Source organism: Cavia porcellus, unplaced genomic scaffold (assembly GCF_034190915.1).
Source record: "Cavia porcellus strain 051 isolate PalLab524CR breed Dunkin Hartley unplaced genomic scaffold, mCavPor4.1 scaffold_11, whole genome shotgun sequence".
NCBI classification, from domain to species: Eukaryota; Metazoa; Chordata; class Mammalia; order Rodentia; family Caviidae; genus Cavia; species Cavia porcellus.
In genome coordinates, this window is record NW_026947494.1 from 28,086,587 (window position 1) to 28,104,208 (window position 17,622).

Here is a 17,622-nt window from a genome sequence, read left to right on the forward strand (position 1 = left end):
TGTCCCCCCCAAAAAACCATACCTATTTATAGCCTATCATACTGATGACAAATTTACAAAACTCTCTATCTTTAAGTCTTTGTTTTGGGAATGTGTGTCCTTTCCTGCTCTTCCAGGATCCCTCCCCCTCCCCACACTTAAAGAGATAATAGCATCTTTCCTTGCAGCCTTTTAGAGCTTTCTCAGAGTCTCCTTTCCTCCCTGCTTCCCCTCCGCCCCTTGCTGTGCACCAACCCATTCCCCACTGAGATGGGAAAAATGCACCCAAACAGTGTTGAGAGATATGCATGGCTACTTTAAGCCCTCAAGCGCTCCAGCCCAAACAGCGTTGGGAGATACTATTGCTTTAGGCTTTCACGCCACCCCCCAACTCCTCACAGCATCTCACCTCTTGTGCTGCGCTCCAGGTCTACACGTGGGGTTCAGCTCTAACACTGCACCCTAATCCGCGCGCCCCACAAGTGGTTCTTCCATGTGGCGGCTCAGCTCCACATCTGTTGGCTACTGGCTGCACCTCCAGGAGCAGCCCCAGCTTCACGTGGCATCCCACTTTCACCTCCCAGCTCCCCCCCGCCCACGTGCCACCGCTGCTGCCACCCTGAGTGTGTTTGTGGGGGCAATCCCAGCCTGCTCCCTGTTGTGTCCCGGTGCTCGCCCTGCCTTCACTCTGCGTGTACCGCCTCCACCCTGGGCATGTCCCACCCAGCCTCAGAGTTCCATCCTGCCTTAGACACTGTGCGTCACCCAAACACAAGTGCCGCTTTAAACACAAGCACAGATAGGAGCAGCTCGGTGGCTCAGCTCAGAGATGCTATTTTTTTTTTTTTTTACAATTCTCAAGCCATTTAATCAAGGTTAAATAAGCCAGCAATAGACAAGATTTTGGCTGATGAATGGGACAGTGGCCACTTGGTAATTTTACCAGCCTTGTTTATCATTCAAAGCCTTCAGTAATCTCCTGTTTAACAACTAAAATTGGGAGGTGTTTGTAAATTCCTTTTGCTGTGAGCCACCAGTGGTGTTCTGTGTTGAGCTTACTGCCTATATTATAAATTCTTTTTTCTGGGAACCACTAGCTCTTTTCCAAGACAAGGGTTGTATGATATATGCAAAACAGCAAAACCAGCACTGCGGCAGAAGCCAAACTCAACCTTTCCCAGCTTATCTGCCTGCCCTAGCTCAGCCCTCCACTGAGCCATGATTAACTATATTCAACTAATATTAAATAACACTGATTTCTCTCCTAAATGAAATGGTAAAGATTAATTAAACAGGCCATCCTCCAAAAATCAGATGGCATTAGGAGATACTCATATATATGACCTAAATAACATGTCAGTTCCTAAAATTCTCTGAACCTGTCCTCCTTATGGGACGTTATTACTAAAATTATAAATACCCTGTTGATTATATTTAACTCCTGCATACTTACTTAATTCTACAGATATCTTCTACTGTAGTCCAAATCCCAAACAAAAAGGCCAAACTTGACCTTCAAACCTCATAGAGACCTTAATATGGCTTTTCATATTTTTCAACAACAGAAATAACACTTGTGACACTTGGAGTTCTGAGACAGGTAAACCAACACAAGGTGGAGCTGCCTGGGCGCCCCATGGACCATGCCTCAAATGCAGCAGAAGACATTGGGCAAGAGAGTGCCCCATCCTGGCATTCTTTGAGACCTTACTCCACAGCTGCTGGACTGTCCTAGCCACCAGAGAGTGGGTAAGCCATCCTAACTTCTCACCCTCACAGGAAATGCCAACACTGCCAGATTCATCACTGACAGACCTGCTTAAACTTGCTGCTAAAGACTGACGGGGCCAACAACAGCCCACTTCATGGATGTCCGTCTCAGAGTCCAAGTCCCACTAAAAGTCTCAGGTAAGACATTCTCTATACTTGTAGACATAGAGGCCATATGTACAGAGTTCTTCCTGAATTTTCAGGCCACTATATTAAGTCCTCAAACCTCTAGAGAGTATTAAAGGTCAACCTATGCCATTTACAAACAGGCCCTATTTCGTGCAGATTCCAGACTGCTTCTTCCCAAACTCACTCTTCAGTCCTAAATCTTAAAAAATGAATTTTTATTCCCTTGTGTTTATACAGGCTGACCCAGACACTGAGGCCTCAACAGCTTATACCTGTTATCACTAGTAAACCTCTCCTCAGTGATATAAAACCACCCTTTCCTTTCTTACTCACCAATTTCTCAGGCAACCCTGGTCAAGACTGGCAGATACATTTTGTCTTCTCACTTTGTTTATACTTTTTCAGGATACATAAAAGCCTTTCACACAACCAGGGAGACTGCTAATAGACTTATAAAGTCCTGTTACAGCAAATCATTCCAAGAACTACAGCGACCCATACCTGATATTCTTGGCAACTTCAACAGTGATCAAAGTTGCTGGACTCACATCCTGGTTTCACATCACTCAGGCTAAGCAGTGCCCTTCCAGCTCTAAATCTGATCATTCTGAGTGGTCATCTCATCTTCTGTTGCCCACCCGTCTCTGTTTCATGCAGGCCTTGCAGCCACAGTTAACAGGCTAAGTCATGTTTTGTTATTCACTTTGGTTCCTAATTTCTTACATTCTATTAATGATCATTTTTACAGCAGGACTCTTGACAGTCTTTCCTAAAGACTCCCACATCATGCGTAAGATCATCTTCATAATGTTCTATGTGATGATTGTCTTAGTTCTTTCTACCCTCAGCTGTCTGGTTAAATGTGACAACCCTGAAAGCCTAGGCCCTTACCTTCCCTATACTGGTACAGCCACTGCCTTCCCCACTCCCCCTATTTTTTCCAGTTCAACTTCTGGACCAGAGACAAGTTTTACCCACCTACCCTTTTAACTTTTACCCTTTCAGATGGGGGAGTAATCACCTCTCATAACTTCACTCCTCCTAACCTCATACTTATATTTCAGAATTCTACCTCACCGTGACAATGATCATACCTCAAAGTGGTCCTGATATAATGACATGTCTAAATCAAAGGCACCTTTCCCTCTACCTCACCTGGGTCCTTAAATATTACAGTGCCATGCCTCCTCATAATATTCTTGTCTCTTTGTTTTTCCAGTCTAACATATGTGCATTCACCAGTGAAGTTGTCCTGGCTAAACACCTGGCACCAGCTTCTACCTGGGCATCAACTATCGACTCTCCTAGACCCCAGTACAGTGCCCTCTTCCAGTAGGAATCAGTTAAAGAGAGAAATCTTTGCCCCTTTTCATAATAATAATCATAAGATGGGATATGAAAGAGTTTTGCCCCAGACCAGAGACTGTAGCTGGAAAAGCCTCAGCTGGAACCAAGGAGCTCCTATCTCCCCCACCCCTAGGAATTTACCTGTGGTTCCAAAAGAATACCAATGGGCTACTTGTGCATCCCTAATGCCCCCTCAGGCTCCACCCCAAACCTAAGCTACATATATGCCTCCACTCCACGTGTTCTATGGAGAGATTGTTGACTGCAGGGGGAGATGCTGCACCCCAGGGGATAGGGGGTGTCTCTCCCGCATTCTCAAAATAAAGGTTATTTATATTTCATACTTCTTATCTTTTCAGCCGCCGTCAGTCCCCCACAGTTGTATCAGGTTTCACATGATAAACTTGGGAAAATAATAATACAAATAATAATAATTTAATAGTACAAAATCCATTAGTGAAACACGACCCAACTTCTTGTTACTGGGTCTCCTTCCACAGTGAGGTCCTGGAGACAGGGACGTGAGTGACTGGGCTGCTCAGAGCCCAAACCTGGGAGAGGGAAGCCTGGGATGGGGGCAGGGGGGCAGGCCTCTTGTCCTCTTCACTCCAGCACCTGAATTCCTCTGCTATGTCACGGGTTTCAGCTCTCCACTCTATCCTTGTGCTAGTTTTACAGGCAGTAGTTGTCAGATGTGATTCAAAAGGAGACACAGATCTGGAGGCTTTGATGTAAGGTACTATTATTAAAGCCCTTTCAATGAGTGAACGTCCAAAGTACCCAAGTACTCCAGCCCTCTGAAAGTTCATTTCCTTGCACCCTTTGCAATTAAATAGTACTCATAGACTGAGGCAGCCAGACATACGTAAGAACAAGTGCCTCTCCCTTTAAACCAGCCTCCCGTGGCATGTGGGCCATCCCTGTGGGATGCTGCAGTTCCATGTGCACGGCTTGCAAACCACTGCCTTTGTTCTCCTCTGGCCCACGTTAGGAAACTTTGATAGACTGCTAAGAAAGCAGCTCTTTCTTACCTGTTCCACACGTTACACTGCACTCTGTCCACTGGCCAAACTGCCAGAAATACAGCAGCTGTTCCACATCATTGTCAAGACCCTCTTTTTGGATTATGTACTCGTACTTGACACCTGGGTTAGTCACCTGGAATAGAAGCTAATAGGCAAGAGAGGGGACATGGTAAACTCTGTCATGACTTAAGACTGCAAATCTCAGTCATGAAAAAATGCTACACAAGTAACCATCATTTACAATTAGCAGGATGCACTGAAAAGATCCCATTAAATGGGTCTATATCTATATTGGTATAACTAACTCTATATCTGCCTTTATTTCTCTATCAATATATTCTCAATTCTGTTATTTCTTGGCTTAATTCCCTCCAGCCCCCGGAATTTTCAATCCTATAAATGGGAAAGTTTAATCACTGGATATTACTTTGAGGGAATGGCAAGGACTGTGTTTTTCAATGACTAGATGATAGGTTACCTTGAGTCCATAAGTTCTTACCACCTTTGTGTATATAGTTAAGTGCCTTAGTTACTCTGTGTACTAAGGATAACAGTACTACCTAATAGTGGGGTTATCACAAGGGCTATACTAGTAAATATGTATAAAATGATGAGAACATGATATGAAATTAGAACTTAATAAATGTTTAGTATGTTTGTTATGCTCTCTTATGATTCTCATTCCTAGAAGTATGGCTGATTAGCTCCTATAACGTATAGTTGTTCCAGGTAAACCTGGTAAAGAAGTTTAGATAAGGTGTCATTTTTCAATTCATTCTCAGGCAGTACACTTACTACACATTTAAAATGGATTCATTCTAAATTTAGAGGTCATAGATTGATTGCTCCCAGGGTTTGGGGTTCCTACTGTTAAGTCTTTGCCCTTGTGGGCAGGACAGATGGATATAAGATCTCTTGACATTCATGAACCACAGCTGCCAACCTTGACCTCCTGCTTCTGTGAATTCTCTAGCCTCTGGCTCTGATAGAACCTCCTCCTAACTTTTGAATGTGTCTGGGTCTTGAGCCATGGCTCATCCCCAATCTGCCTTGCTTAGAGTAGTATAATGATTCTACATTTTTTTATAGTTCTTGCCAAATATGACAGATAAAACTTGTGCCTTTGAGGAACACACACTGCACCTCAACCTGTCCTCCCTCTAAGAACTTCCCAAAGGCAAAGCTTTTGTTGAGGACAACTGTTTGATAGTATGCCAGTGCATCATGAGTGTGGAGAAGCTACTTAGAAATTCACGCCAAACCGACAACAGGCTGAGATATCCTTTACATACCTAAAAAATAACTACCTTCAAACAGATCAGCCCAGAAGCAACACAATTCTCCATAGAGTAGTTGTAGAGCCCCTGGCATTTTTTTCAACTTTAGGCCCTTTTGTCTTAGGATTTTTTTATTGGTACATTTTAGATATACATAATTTATTATGGGAGTTTCAGCAACTTCTAGGCAATACAGGATGAAGAACACAAATATTTCATTCGCTTTCCTGTCCTTAGCTAAAAGAAGTTTTAATGATTCTTACTTAATGTCTCCTAGTAAATACTCTTCCAAAAAATTGGAACACTGTAACCAGCAGGCATGTCGGCAGTTTCCTCCCCCTCTGATTACCTGGAGCCACACTGACTCATTGGTGGGGCCTGGGGCCATCAAGGTTTCCAGGTCTCCTTTCCTGTCATACTGAAAGATGGTCCCAGCCAGCTTATAGTTCCCATTCCACTGGATAATAAATCCTCCATTGAGATAGTATTTTTCTGGATCCTCACTCCTGATGGCCAAGAAATTTCCAGCGCCCTTGATTTCCATTACCCTTATGTCCCTTGCTCCTTTGGGAATGAGTCCAATGTCCACATAACCTAAGGAAAGAAGAAATAATAATGAAGAATGTATGCTGCTTCTCAGCAGACCATGGTCCGTTTCCTTTTATCCTGTTTTTAGCATCTCCGTCCTTTAGTATCTCTTGCTGGGTAGCCACTGGGAGTGTCAGAAGCACCAATTATGAGATATTCAAAGACCTTAATCAGGAATAGAATTCTTCATGAATGTGTTAAACAGTTTTTTGAGGAGAGGTGAAAAGATGCAGATGAAAATCTGAATCATTTGTGATTGACTCAACATTTATCATTCTGTGATTTTTACATTGATGGTTCAAAATGTTAGAGCTCCTAGCTGGCTTCCGATTAGCACTGCCACCTCTATTTGTTAGTGCTATCAGATGAATTTTCCTAAACTGTACTGGATACACAATTTTTCTCCTTCCTATTGTCAGCAAGTTAAAAGCAGACTCTCATAGGTAATTTAATCCTGCCTCCCATTCATTAAGAAATTCTGGAGGTAATCTTTCATTGATTGCCACCTGGCTCACTTGAATATAGCCCACGATGAGAAATTCTGTTCTCAGCAGAGTCTTTCATACTGTTGGAGGACTGCATTCATTAGAAATGTTCTCTCCCCACTTCACTTTTCCTTTATGTTTTGGTAATATATGAATTTATAATTATCCCAATGTGTCCTCAGCCATCTTCTGAGAAGATATGTACAGATATTTATTTAAAAATCATTATCAACTTCAGCCACAGTCTTCTTTTTGCTTAATCGTTGTTATGGTAGAAAGCACACTGTTGAGAATAGGAATTAACACTTAGTGGTGGTCTGTGTTTTTCCAGGCTCTATGCTAAGCACTTTGTGATCTTGTGTTGTTTATGCTTCTTGAAAAGCCATCACTTCAGAAAGGGAAAGACATGGACTGTCAGATGGCCTTGTGAAAAGAACACAGCAACATGGGAGTCAGAAAGCTTGGGTTCTAGTGTCTGCACTGCCTCAAGTTAGCTCAGTGACTTTCATCATTTAAATAAATGCTTAGAATTTCATCTGCACAATGAAAGGAATTGAATGATGATGTTTGACGTTTTTCTATCAGCTCTGAAATTCAATGATTTTGTTTTTGTAAGCTAACTATTCTTTGTTTCTTTAACTTTTCCATGTAAACTATGACTTTTTATTATATAGAAAAAAGGTAAAACAAAATTTCATAACAAGATGATGGGAAAATAACAATACTTAATTCATTACATATTATCTTAAGTAGTTACTCAGAGTACAAGATATAGGCATAAAATTTTTTCAGTTGATGTAAGTGTGAACCTTCTTCTATGAACTAAGAGACACTAATAATACAACTAGCTTGCATTTTTTCTTTTTTAAATTCTTCCTTTCCCCTATCCTAGTTCCATTTCCCTTTTTAACATTTTCTTCCCATTTCCCAGTGTTGGTTGTACATTTTAGACCTTATTTACTTTCAGTTTTCTAACATCAGGGTGATATGATGTTTACATAGGTGAGTCTGATTTATTTCACTAATGAGTATGGTCTCAAGTTATAACCAGTTATAAAAGTCTCAAGTTTATTTTTCTTAATGGTGAAAGAGTACTTCATTGTCTAAAAACACCACATCTTCTTTATCCATTTATCAGGTGATGGACATTTGGGTTGTTTCCAGGATTTAGCTATTACAAATTGTGCTGCTATAAACATTGTTGCACATATATCATTGTGGTATGATGTTTTTAATTCTTCTGGAAAGATACCCAGAAATGGAATAGCTGGGTCAAATGGGAACTCTATTCCTACTTTTTGAGGAATCTCCAAACTGGTTTCCACAGTGGTTGCACCAGTCTGCACTCCACCAACAGTGGAGAAGTGTTCCTTTTTCTCCACAGCCCTGCCAGCATTTATTTTTGGTTGATTTCTTGATGATAGGCATTCTTTCTGTAGTGAGATGGAATTTCAGTGTTGCTTTAATTTGCATTTCTTGACTGACCAGTGATGTTGAACATTTTTTCATATATTTATTTACCATTTGTATTTCTACATCTGAGAAATATGTAATCATTTGCCTATTGCTGGATTGGGTGCCTATTGTTGGACTGGGTCTTTGAATTTGGGGGGGAGGTGTCTGGAATTTTTTAGGCATTCTTTTTTTTTTATCTTTTTATTGGTACCAGGGATCAAACTCACGACCGCCTGCTTGCAAGGCAGGTGCTTATGCCGCTGAGCTAAATCTCCAGCCCCCGTGTCTGGAATTTTTTGATTCATTATATGTTCTAGATAGAAGTCCTTTATATGAGGGATAATTGGCTAGTTTTCTTTTTTCCAATCTGTAGGTTATCTTTTCACTCTGTTAGTGATTTCTTTTGATGTGCAAAAGCTTTTAAATAAGACTCTTTAGAGTATTTCCCATGCAGTTTGGGTTTTGTTCATGAACTCTCTGCCTTACCCCCATGTCGTCAAGATTTCTACACATTTTCTTTTCCAGTAGATTGAATGCTTCTGTTTTAATATTTAGATCTTTGATCCATTTTAACTTTAGCTGAGTGCACAGTGATGCACATGGGTACAGTTTTAGTCTTTGGCATATAGAAAGGCAGTTTTTGCAGCACCATTTACTAAAGAGGATTCCAGTAAACAAGTTTGGATGTTTTGTCAAAAGTAAAGAGACTGAGTGTGTTTGTGATTGTGTGTGCATCTTCTAACCTGTTCCACTGATCTTCAGGGATGTCTTTTTTTGACAGTATCATGCTGATCTTATCATAATTGCTTTGTAGTATAATTTCAGGTCAGGGATTGTAATGTCTTCTGCCTTGCCTTTGTTGCCCACAATTGCTTTTGCTATTCTAGGTCTTTTCTGATTTCAAGTGAGTTTTAGGATTTTTTTCTAGTTCTGCGAAGTATTTTAATTGTATTTTGATCATGATTGCATTAAATCTGTGTAACAATTTTGGGAGTATGGACATTTTCACTGTGTTGCTTCTTCCTATCCTTGAGCAAGGGATATCTTTCCATTTTCTGATACCTTGTTTGATCTCCTGTTTCAGAATACTGTAATTTTCAATGTACATATCTTTTACTTCTTTTGCCATTTTTTGGATGATATTGTGAAAAGTGTGATTTCTCTAGTTTCTCTGTGAATTTGTTGTTTGTTTACAGGAATGTTGGTAACTTTTGAGTGCTGATTTTGTAACTAAATTTGTTATTGAATTTCGTTATTAAATCAAGAAGACTTTTGGTGGAGGTTTTAGGGTCTTCTATGTATAGTATTATGTCACCTATGAATAGTGATAATTTAACTTCTTCCTTTCCTAATTCCTAATTTATTTCTCTCTCATACCTAATTTCTCTGATGAATGTTTCCAGAACTATATTGAATATGAGTGGTGATAGTGGACATCCTTGTCTTGTACTTTATTTTAGAGTGAAAGCTTTCAGTTTTTGTCCATTTAGAGTGATGTTAGCTGTTGTTTTGTTGTAGATAGTTTTTCAAACTATGTTTTTAAAACTCTGATTATCCTACTAATTTCCCCCTAGATGTACACTGGGGTTTGTTTGTTTGTTGCCTGAAAAATAAGATCTTCGTTTGTGTTATCTGAAATGCTCAAGTTCCCTCCAACACTAATGTAGTAGAGGTGCTAAGAGTTAAACCTGGTCTGTCCAACAGGAATAATTTGCTCAGAAACTAGATAGAGGCCACAATCTTGCTCTCAGTTTGCAAATTGGTAGCTTCCATCCAGAGAAACCAAAATGTGAGTTTTGCAGTATTCAATTAAATTTCATTGTGCTCTCCCACATTTTTCTGAAATAACTGATTAAAACCACTGATATATAACCCTAGGGAAGAGATTTATCTCCTGTAATTGAAACTAATGGAATTTCAAAAAATGCATTAGGGGTGTCACTATCTGTAACCATTTTCTGATTTGAGATGTTGTGTGCGTTTGTACAGCAGAACAAAGGCAGGGAAACGGAACAGCATTAAATATTGTGCTTTTTAAATGAAGGGTGAGATACATGAAGAAAAATAATAAAAATCATTTGCTTTTTGTTTTTCCATTAAGAGATAAAATTCCACAACTGTAAATACTTTTTGGCAGATTGAAAAATGAGCACACAAAATTTAAAATAAAGACTCTGAGTCTCTTATAGATAAAGGAGTTAGAGTTAGTGGCAATAGTTTTAAAGTCTTAAATATGATGAACATGATCATTCAATAAAATCAAGTTTCTTGCATCTTTCCCATGGAAACATTAGCCACTGGTGCCGGCTTGGGGGGAAGAAAGAAAGCATAATCTTGAGTTTATAGAAAGAGATCCTGAGCTCATGGAGACTTCCTGGGAAAAAAAACTCCATCACTATCTAAATTGTGAGCAACATGAGCTAAATGACTACTCAAGGTCTTTGAGGACATGCTGGAAAATTACCTCATTCCTGCAGACACTAAAGTAAGAGATAACATGAATTACTGGTGCTAACACAAATCTTATCCAAGTATTCTTTGCAGACCCTGCAAAAGGATTTCATCCATTGACATGTTCTTTAGTGTTAGTTACTTCTAATAAAAATGTGCTCATTAAAGGGCTTTTATTACCGGTAACCTGAGCAATTTATTTATCACACCAGCTTGTCTGTTTTGAACATTGTTGTTACTTGTTTGTGGCAAGTAAGACAATGCTCACTAGAGGCAGAGCTCTGATGACACAGGTGATGAGGCTCCTGGGAAAGCCTGATGCAACTTCTTGTCTCTGGCTTGAGAGCTGTAGTGGGTATCTGGCTCAGACACAGATCTGTGTTTAACAGATTCACAAATCACAACATCAGGAAGAAATAAATAACAATAAATATGCCTGGGAGAGCTTTGAGAAGTTGAACTGCCTTGTACTAGGCTGGGAGTTTTAGCTTCAATTATTGCAAAAGGAAGCCATAAGGATATCAGAATATTATAACCACGGTGATCAAGAACAACTGTTTTGCTACAAGCTAGTGGAAAAGAAGGTAGGAGAAGTGACAGATGTTGATGCTGGCTTCCTACACATAAATCTTCTAGAAAAAAGAACTATGGCCTTAAACCCTGAGTGACTGTTAGTCCTCTGGATATGAGAATTCTCACGTGGAGTGCCCAGCCCTTCTCTAGCTGTTCCTACCATTTCCAGTGCATTTTCTGGAAAGTTACTGAAGAGTCTTCAAGTAATGGGACATTCTGGTTTTAAGTCACATCCTCACTTATCATTATGTACTACCTTCTACCTTGAATTGTCTCTAGAACGTTTTCTTCTCTAATTCTCATTCTCTTCACATGAATTTCTTTAATCCTGGCCCTCAATTACTAAATCTGGATTAATTTTATGGCTCCCAGCACTAGATTCTCCTATGCCAGGCAATTCTGTATGTTGCCAGTGAACGAGTCTTCCTAAGGCACTGACCGTCTTATATTAGCTGTCAACTTAAAACCACAGCACGCTCTCAGTTCTCTCTTAAATAAACAGCAAATACATTGAATATTGTGGCATACTTCAGGAGCAACTTTGAGTCTAGAAGCCAGTACATTTCTTTCTACAAGTATCTCTTTTTTCTCACTGGCCAGTTTTTTATATGCTTTTTATGCACACTGCTGCCAAAGAGTCTTTAACCTGTTTGATGATGTCTCTGTGGGTTCCCTCATTTATAATCTTCTGTTTGTCACAGAGCCTTAGTGGTTCCAACAAAAATCCCACAGTGTGCATTATTATGGGATTAAACACGCAGTAACAGCATTAACTGTGACTGTTGTCAGTTCCTAACACTGTGTACACTGCTTGCTCATCAAGCAGGTAAGTGAAAGGACTTACGCAGGCGCTGCTTTAAGAACTAAGCGCATAAACATAGGATTGTCAGTGAAGCATGAATTCCACACAGCTGTTTCTTTTATTCCACTTTAAGACTCTCCTGTTCTAAAGCTTATGAATTTTGGCAAGAAATGTTTATAGAACAGGTATTTTTGCTGTTCTTTTTCTATTTTTCTATTTTTTTCTATTTTTCTATTTGCTAAACTGCAGATTTTTTTTAACGTTCTTTTTTTTTTTTTGTACCACAATTGAACTCATGACCTCGCACTTGCCAGACAGGTGCTGTGCCATTGAGCCATATCCCCTGGCCCCTTTTCTAACATTCTTAACAATGAAAACAAAATCACATGTTCAGTGTCAGACAGAAGAAACTGGATTACTTTATTGCTTTTAGTTATAATAACTCTTTTATGCAATAAATGTACTAAATATATGTGAATATGTTCCTATACATATGAAAGATAATTTTCCACAGTAACTATTCTAGTTCAGATAAAAATATTTTCAAAGAAAATCTAAGAACATTCTGATTATGATTAAATAAAGGAGGCAGGAGTTGAAGCTGATAGTTTGGGCACTGAGGTAAGTAACCTACTTAGCCATTTGAGAGTTCCAGTACCCTCAGAGAAGGTGGTCCCTTTTTCCCAGTCACAAGGAAAGGCAGACCAATGTGAACAAGATCAGAAGTTAGTTTCAGTGATCACAGGGCCTGGCAATGGTGATGTCTAGAGAACCTAACTGAGGCCAGCAGAACAATCCAGAGTGGTGTTTATTAGCAGTTCAAGATGCTAAATAATGTCAGGAAAGAACAGTTGGTATTTAGGTGAGTTATCACAGAATCCAGGGACTGGAAATAAACTAAAGCTGAGGGAACTACAAAGGGCTGATGTTCTAGGCCCAAAACAATGGGCACAAGAGATCAGAATAAAGCTCAAGACTCTGAGTGATAAATCCAAAGTGCCTTTAGAAAACCAGAGCTCAATACTCCATCAATTTCCTTCTGAAATAGTTTCCCTTTTTAATTTTTGCCATGAGTTAAGTGTCAGAGTGAGATTGTGGGCTTGTTATCTTCACGGTATAGAACAGAGAAGACAGTGGGAAGAATCATTCCCTTATTCATCATTTCCTCCCTCACACCAAGAACACAATGAATGCTCAATCAAAATATTTTAGGTAATAAATGAATTAATCAATGAATAAGAGAGATCTTACTATCTCTGTGTAGAATACTCTACTTTTGACCTAAGTTCTTCTAATTCAAGAGACTTCTGGTCACATTCATCACAGTAATATCTCTTAATGCCAAGTGAAAATGGAAATTAATATAGGAATCTACAAGATGAACTTTACGTTCTTCAACTGTGATAATATTTAAATGGTAAGATGGTCCTATCTTGTATAAGGTATCAAGTCTACTAAACAGATTTCATTTCTACAGAGAAAGATGGAAACTTAGTTGTTGGAGAATCCCAAAGAGGCTGTGGTTATAGACAATTTTTCCTGAAAACTCTTCCCAATGTCAACACTTGGATTTTTCATGTTAATATACTGACATGATCATCCCTAGGATGTCATGAGGGAGAAAATAAGAGGAAAAGAAGGACACTGATAGAAAGAATGGATTAGTCCATTTTCATTTAACAATTGTGTTAGAGAAAGTGAATAAAGCGTAAATGAAGATGCCATGAAGGTAAGTATAAAGAATATACATGAGGTATCTTCAAAGAGATGAGAGTAAACACGTTTACTTTGGATTTCATATTAATCAACTATCCCAATGCAATATAACTGCATTACATAATATTTTGCATCACTTCTTGGTCTTATTCTCATGGGGAGATAGTGGTACCTAGGGTTTTTATTTATTTTTATTTTACATAGAAAAAATGATAAAAACGATAGAGAATTTCAAAACAAGATAATATGAGATTAACAATGGCTAATATATTGTGTATTATTATCTTCAAAGTGTTTGCTCAGATTATAAGGTATATGCATGAAAACTTGATCAAATAATATAAGCACAAGCCTAACTTTATTAGTTACAAAGCAAAAGTGGGTCATGGAAAGTGCCTTGTAGGTCCAAGGGATATAGACCTTACTATATCAGGCAGTTCAGCAGAAAAAACAAAACAACAAAACAAAAAAGCCTCTCTAACTTCTGACTTTTCCAGTGCAGTGGGGTGGTAGGGTCAGAGAGCTTTGAGAAAGCTGTCAGGACAAAACAGGCTAAAACTGACACTACTCCCTGGGTTCTAAGATGCACCAGAAGCCCTCAAAGTAGCAAATAAGAGAAGGAGAACTAGAAACAAGAAGACAAAAAGACATTTCGTGTGCTTGGTGGTGGCATGTGGCAATCAGATTTCTGAGGTGGGTGCTGGGTGAGAGGGAGGGGGGGTCAAGCCCCTACTGATCCCTTTTTCTTTTCTCAAAGAAAAAGAGGGCAGAGAAAAAATAATCCCAAACTAGTTCTGAGTGACCCAAGGAATTTGGAGTTTAAGTGGAAAAGATTTAGGGATAACAACTCTGATTTTCTAAGTTGTTACCACAATGTTAGAAGTACAGGCAATTGGAAACAAAAGGAGGAATCCCTATTTGATTACTAAGATAAAAAAATGAAACTGAGTTTAAATGATTATGAGTGTGAGCTTTTAAGAAAACAAGACCACATCCAAATAATAGAAAATAATTACAAAATATATTTTTAAAGATCCAAAGCCCTTAGCCATCTTAAGGTGCTTAATCATAAGCTTAAAACATACTAAATTATCATTTATATTTATAGCATAAATCAGATATCTTTTGTCCACAAGAAAGCTGTCAATCAAGGACAGGAAATACAATCTTCCAATGATAATTCTAAACTCAGAACCCATTGTTTTATATAACTAATATACACTAATACAATAAGGGACAGGAAGGAATTGAATTTCAAACTTTAACCTTAGTAATTCAATAGTCAAAGATGAAAAAATAAGGAAGGAATTTGAACAAATTCAGGCTGTCCACTATTATGCTGACTAGCGGGCATTGATCATGTAATCAGTTTAAGAACATACCTGATATTTTTGGACTCCTGCTTAGTAACTTCATCCTTACGCATGTCTAGGAGAAAGGAGTTGCTTTGCCAAGATGTGGTAAACTGTATCCCTGCTATATAATACACTGGTCATGTCTTACCATCCTGGATGTTGCTTCTGGGCAATAGACTCCACCTCCCTTTCCCAGGACATATTGTGTAGCACATATTGAATTCCTCATTCTCAACATTGGCATTCCTACAGAATCCAGAGAATTAGCAGCCCAACTCTCCTGGAGCACCCTCCATTCATGACGAGTGGGGTGTAACATCCCCCTCCTTAACTCTTTGGGTGGAAAGGCTCAGCTCTATGAATTCTGTGCTAACTCTTGTACAGGGGCCACTGCGTTGATGACACACCCTTTCTTGGCTGCCTGTCTGTCGCCTTTTCACTTCTTCAACACCATTCTAGTATTTCCCAAGACCTACTGCCCCCTAAATATTTATATATGAGCACTTTTCTCAGGGTGTAGCTGAGGAAACCATAACCAAGGCACCCTGAGTTGTCTTCATCATCTCCAGGCCCCATTTAGCTCTTTTCCTAAAGCTAAGCTCGATGGGACTATGAATATTTTAACTGAAGACAAATCTGCACAGGATTATAACTGATTTGGGGTAAGCATGCGCTCTTCACTCCCCTAGGATTGCTGGTAGTTCAAAGCTGCATAAAAGAAGAAACCTCATGAAGGATAGTTATAGGAAAGGAATAGTAAAGTGTGGATAAAAAGTAAGATGATAGGTGGAGAAATGCCTTGAGAGTCTTCAAGAGCCACTAGGTGGAACGCGCCTGTGGGAGCAATTGAAAATAAGGCAGAGCTGAAGCAATCCCACCTTACTTCTCCCAAGGCTGGCCCTAAGGTTACCTCAACCCTTCTGCCTTCAAATTCACTGCTGGTTTACCTTCCCTCATATACAGAACCAAGTCTTGTGTCTAGTGTCTACTCTTTGGACATGTTTTGACTTCTTCCTTCTTCTTGTTCTTGGTCTGTTTCCATAATACTTTGCCCAATATCCTCTTGTGATGCCTATTCCCAAACAGGATTCTCTGCCAGGTGTTACACTTTCCTCACTGATCCCAGCAGCATCCACCAGGCTACTGATCTCTAGGTCAGTGTGATCCCTCCAGTATTTGTTTAGCAATCAGTCCCTTTCCTAAAGCTGTGAGGAACTCATATTCCTTTGTTAGTGAGTGTATATTTAATTTTGAATTCTTTGAAAGTTATAAGCTGTTTTTTAAAAAATAAAAAGTAGGAATCAATAAATCACTTTTCCAAAATTGTATTCTAAATTCCCTACCAATTCAATTATTTATCTGTTTATTACCAGATCCTTCTTTCTGTGTAAACATCTTCCTTATGGTCTGGCAGGCAGAGCCGTCTCCCTGGCACACACCACAGCGGTCTTCTGTGGCATTGGAATCAATCTCATAGTCACAGCCAACCATCTGCAGGGAAGAAAGATCAACATGAATGACACAAGTAGGAAGTGCCACACCTTCCTTGATCTATGACTTGTCCTTTGCCCCCTTGGGCAGGTGCAAAGGTAAAGGACCAAGTTATCTTCTTTTCCTAGTGGCAGCCAGAGGAATAACCAAAGCATCCACCAATGGTAAAGGAAATACAGTCACTTCTCCATATTTCTGGGAATTGGTTCCAGATACTTATGGATACCAAAATTTGCAGATGCTAAAGTCCTTTACATAAAATGACATAGTACTACACAAACCTCTTATTACTTTAAATCATTTCTAGATCTCTTTGATACCTAATGAAGTGTAAATACAATGTAAATAGTTGTTTCACTGTATTATCTAAGGACTAAGGACAAGAAAATGTCTGCACATGTTCCGTAAGGTATATTTTAAAAATCTGGACAAAGACTAATTTTGTTCCTGTGCTCTGGAAATCATACGTACTCAGGGTTCTGTTCAGTGGTCCTCTTTGAGTTACTATCTTTCCCTCTCCATTGTCCCTTCTATTTGTTAATATGACCAACTCTTTTCCATTCTAAAATTCCAGCTTGAAATAAAGGGTGTGATGAAAGCTGGAGTTTTCTCAAACATTAGATCCCAAAGCATCCCACTCAGGTTGGAAGTCATAAAATGTAGATGGAAATTCAATTAAACTTCTCTGTTGCCTTTCTTTCAGTTTCATGGAAAACCCCTACTATATTCCTTTAGTCATAATTTTCTTTACTGCTTGGGAAGAAGAATTATACCTAGAGAGGTTCTTCTCCTCAAAGATAATGTTCTTTCTTTCAATAATTTCATTTGTATTAGTATATATTTGCAGTACATAATGATAACATGCATATGGAATTAGTACATGTACATAACACATCTTAATTCTTTTTCATCTCCTTTGTCATTATCCATCTCAATTTCCTTCCCTTTTGTAAAAGATCTATTTCACTCTTTCCTATTATCTTTTATTTTTTTTTTATTTTTATTTTTATTTTTTTTTTTTTGTCTTTTTCCTTTTTATCGGTACCGGGGATCGAACTCACGACTGCCTGCTTGCAAGGCAGGTGCTTATGCCGCTGAGCTAAACCTCCAGCCCCTTATTTTGTTTTTTAATTTACTGACGTTTTGGATTTCTCATGTGGGAGAAACTATATGACATTT

At 39.0% G+C, this 17,622-nt stretch overlaps 1 protein-coding gene across 1 annotated transcript in view; it reads right to left on the reverse strand.

The window, feature by feature from the left end:
• The window catches only part of Adamts12 (ADAM metallopeptidase with thrombospondin type 1 motif 12), a 286,768-nt gene that overhangs the window by 59,463 nt on the left and 209,683 nt on the right, over nucleotides 1-17,622 (reverse strand). The window contains exons 14-16 of the mRNA XM_003470179.4: nucleotides 16,323-16,443; nucleotides 5,877-6,121; nucleotides 4,257-4,395 (exon numbers count right to left, since the gene is read on the reverse strand). Coding sequence (XP_003470227.1) covers nucleotides 4,257-4,395; nucleotides 5,877-6,121; nucleotides 16,323-16,443 — 505 coding nt within the window. The remainder of the gene's footprint in view (nucleotides 1-4,256; nucleotides 4,396-5,876; nucleotides 6,122-16,322; nucleotides 16,444-17,622) is intronic.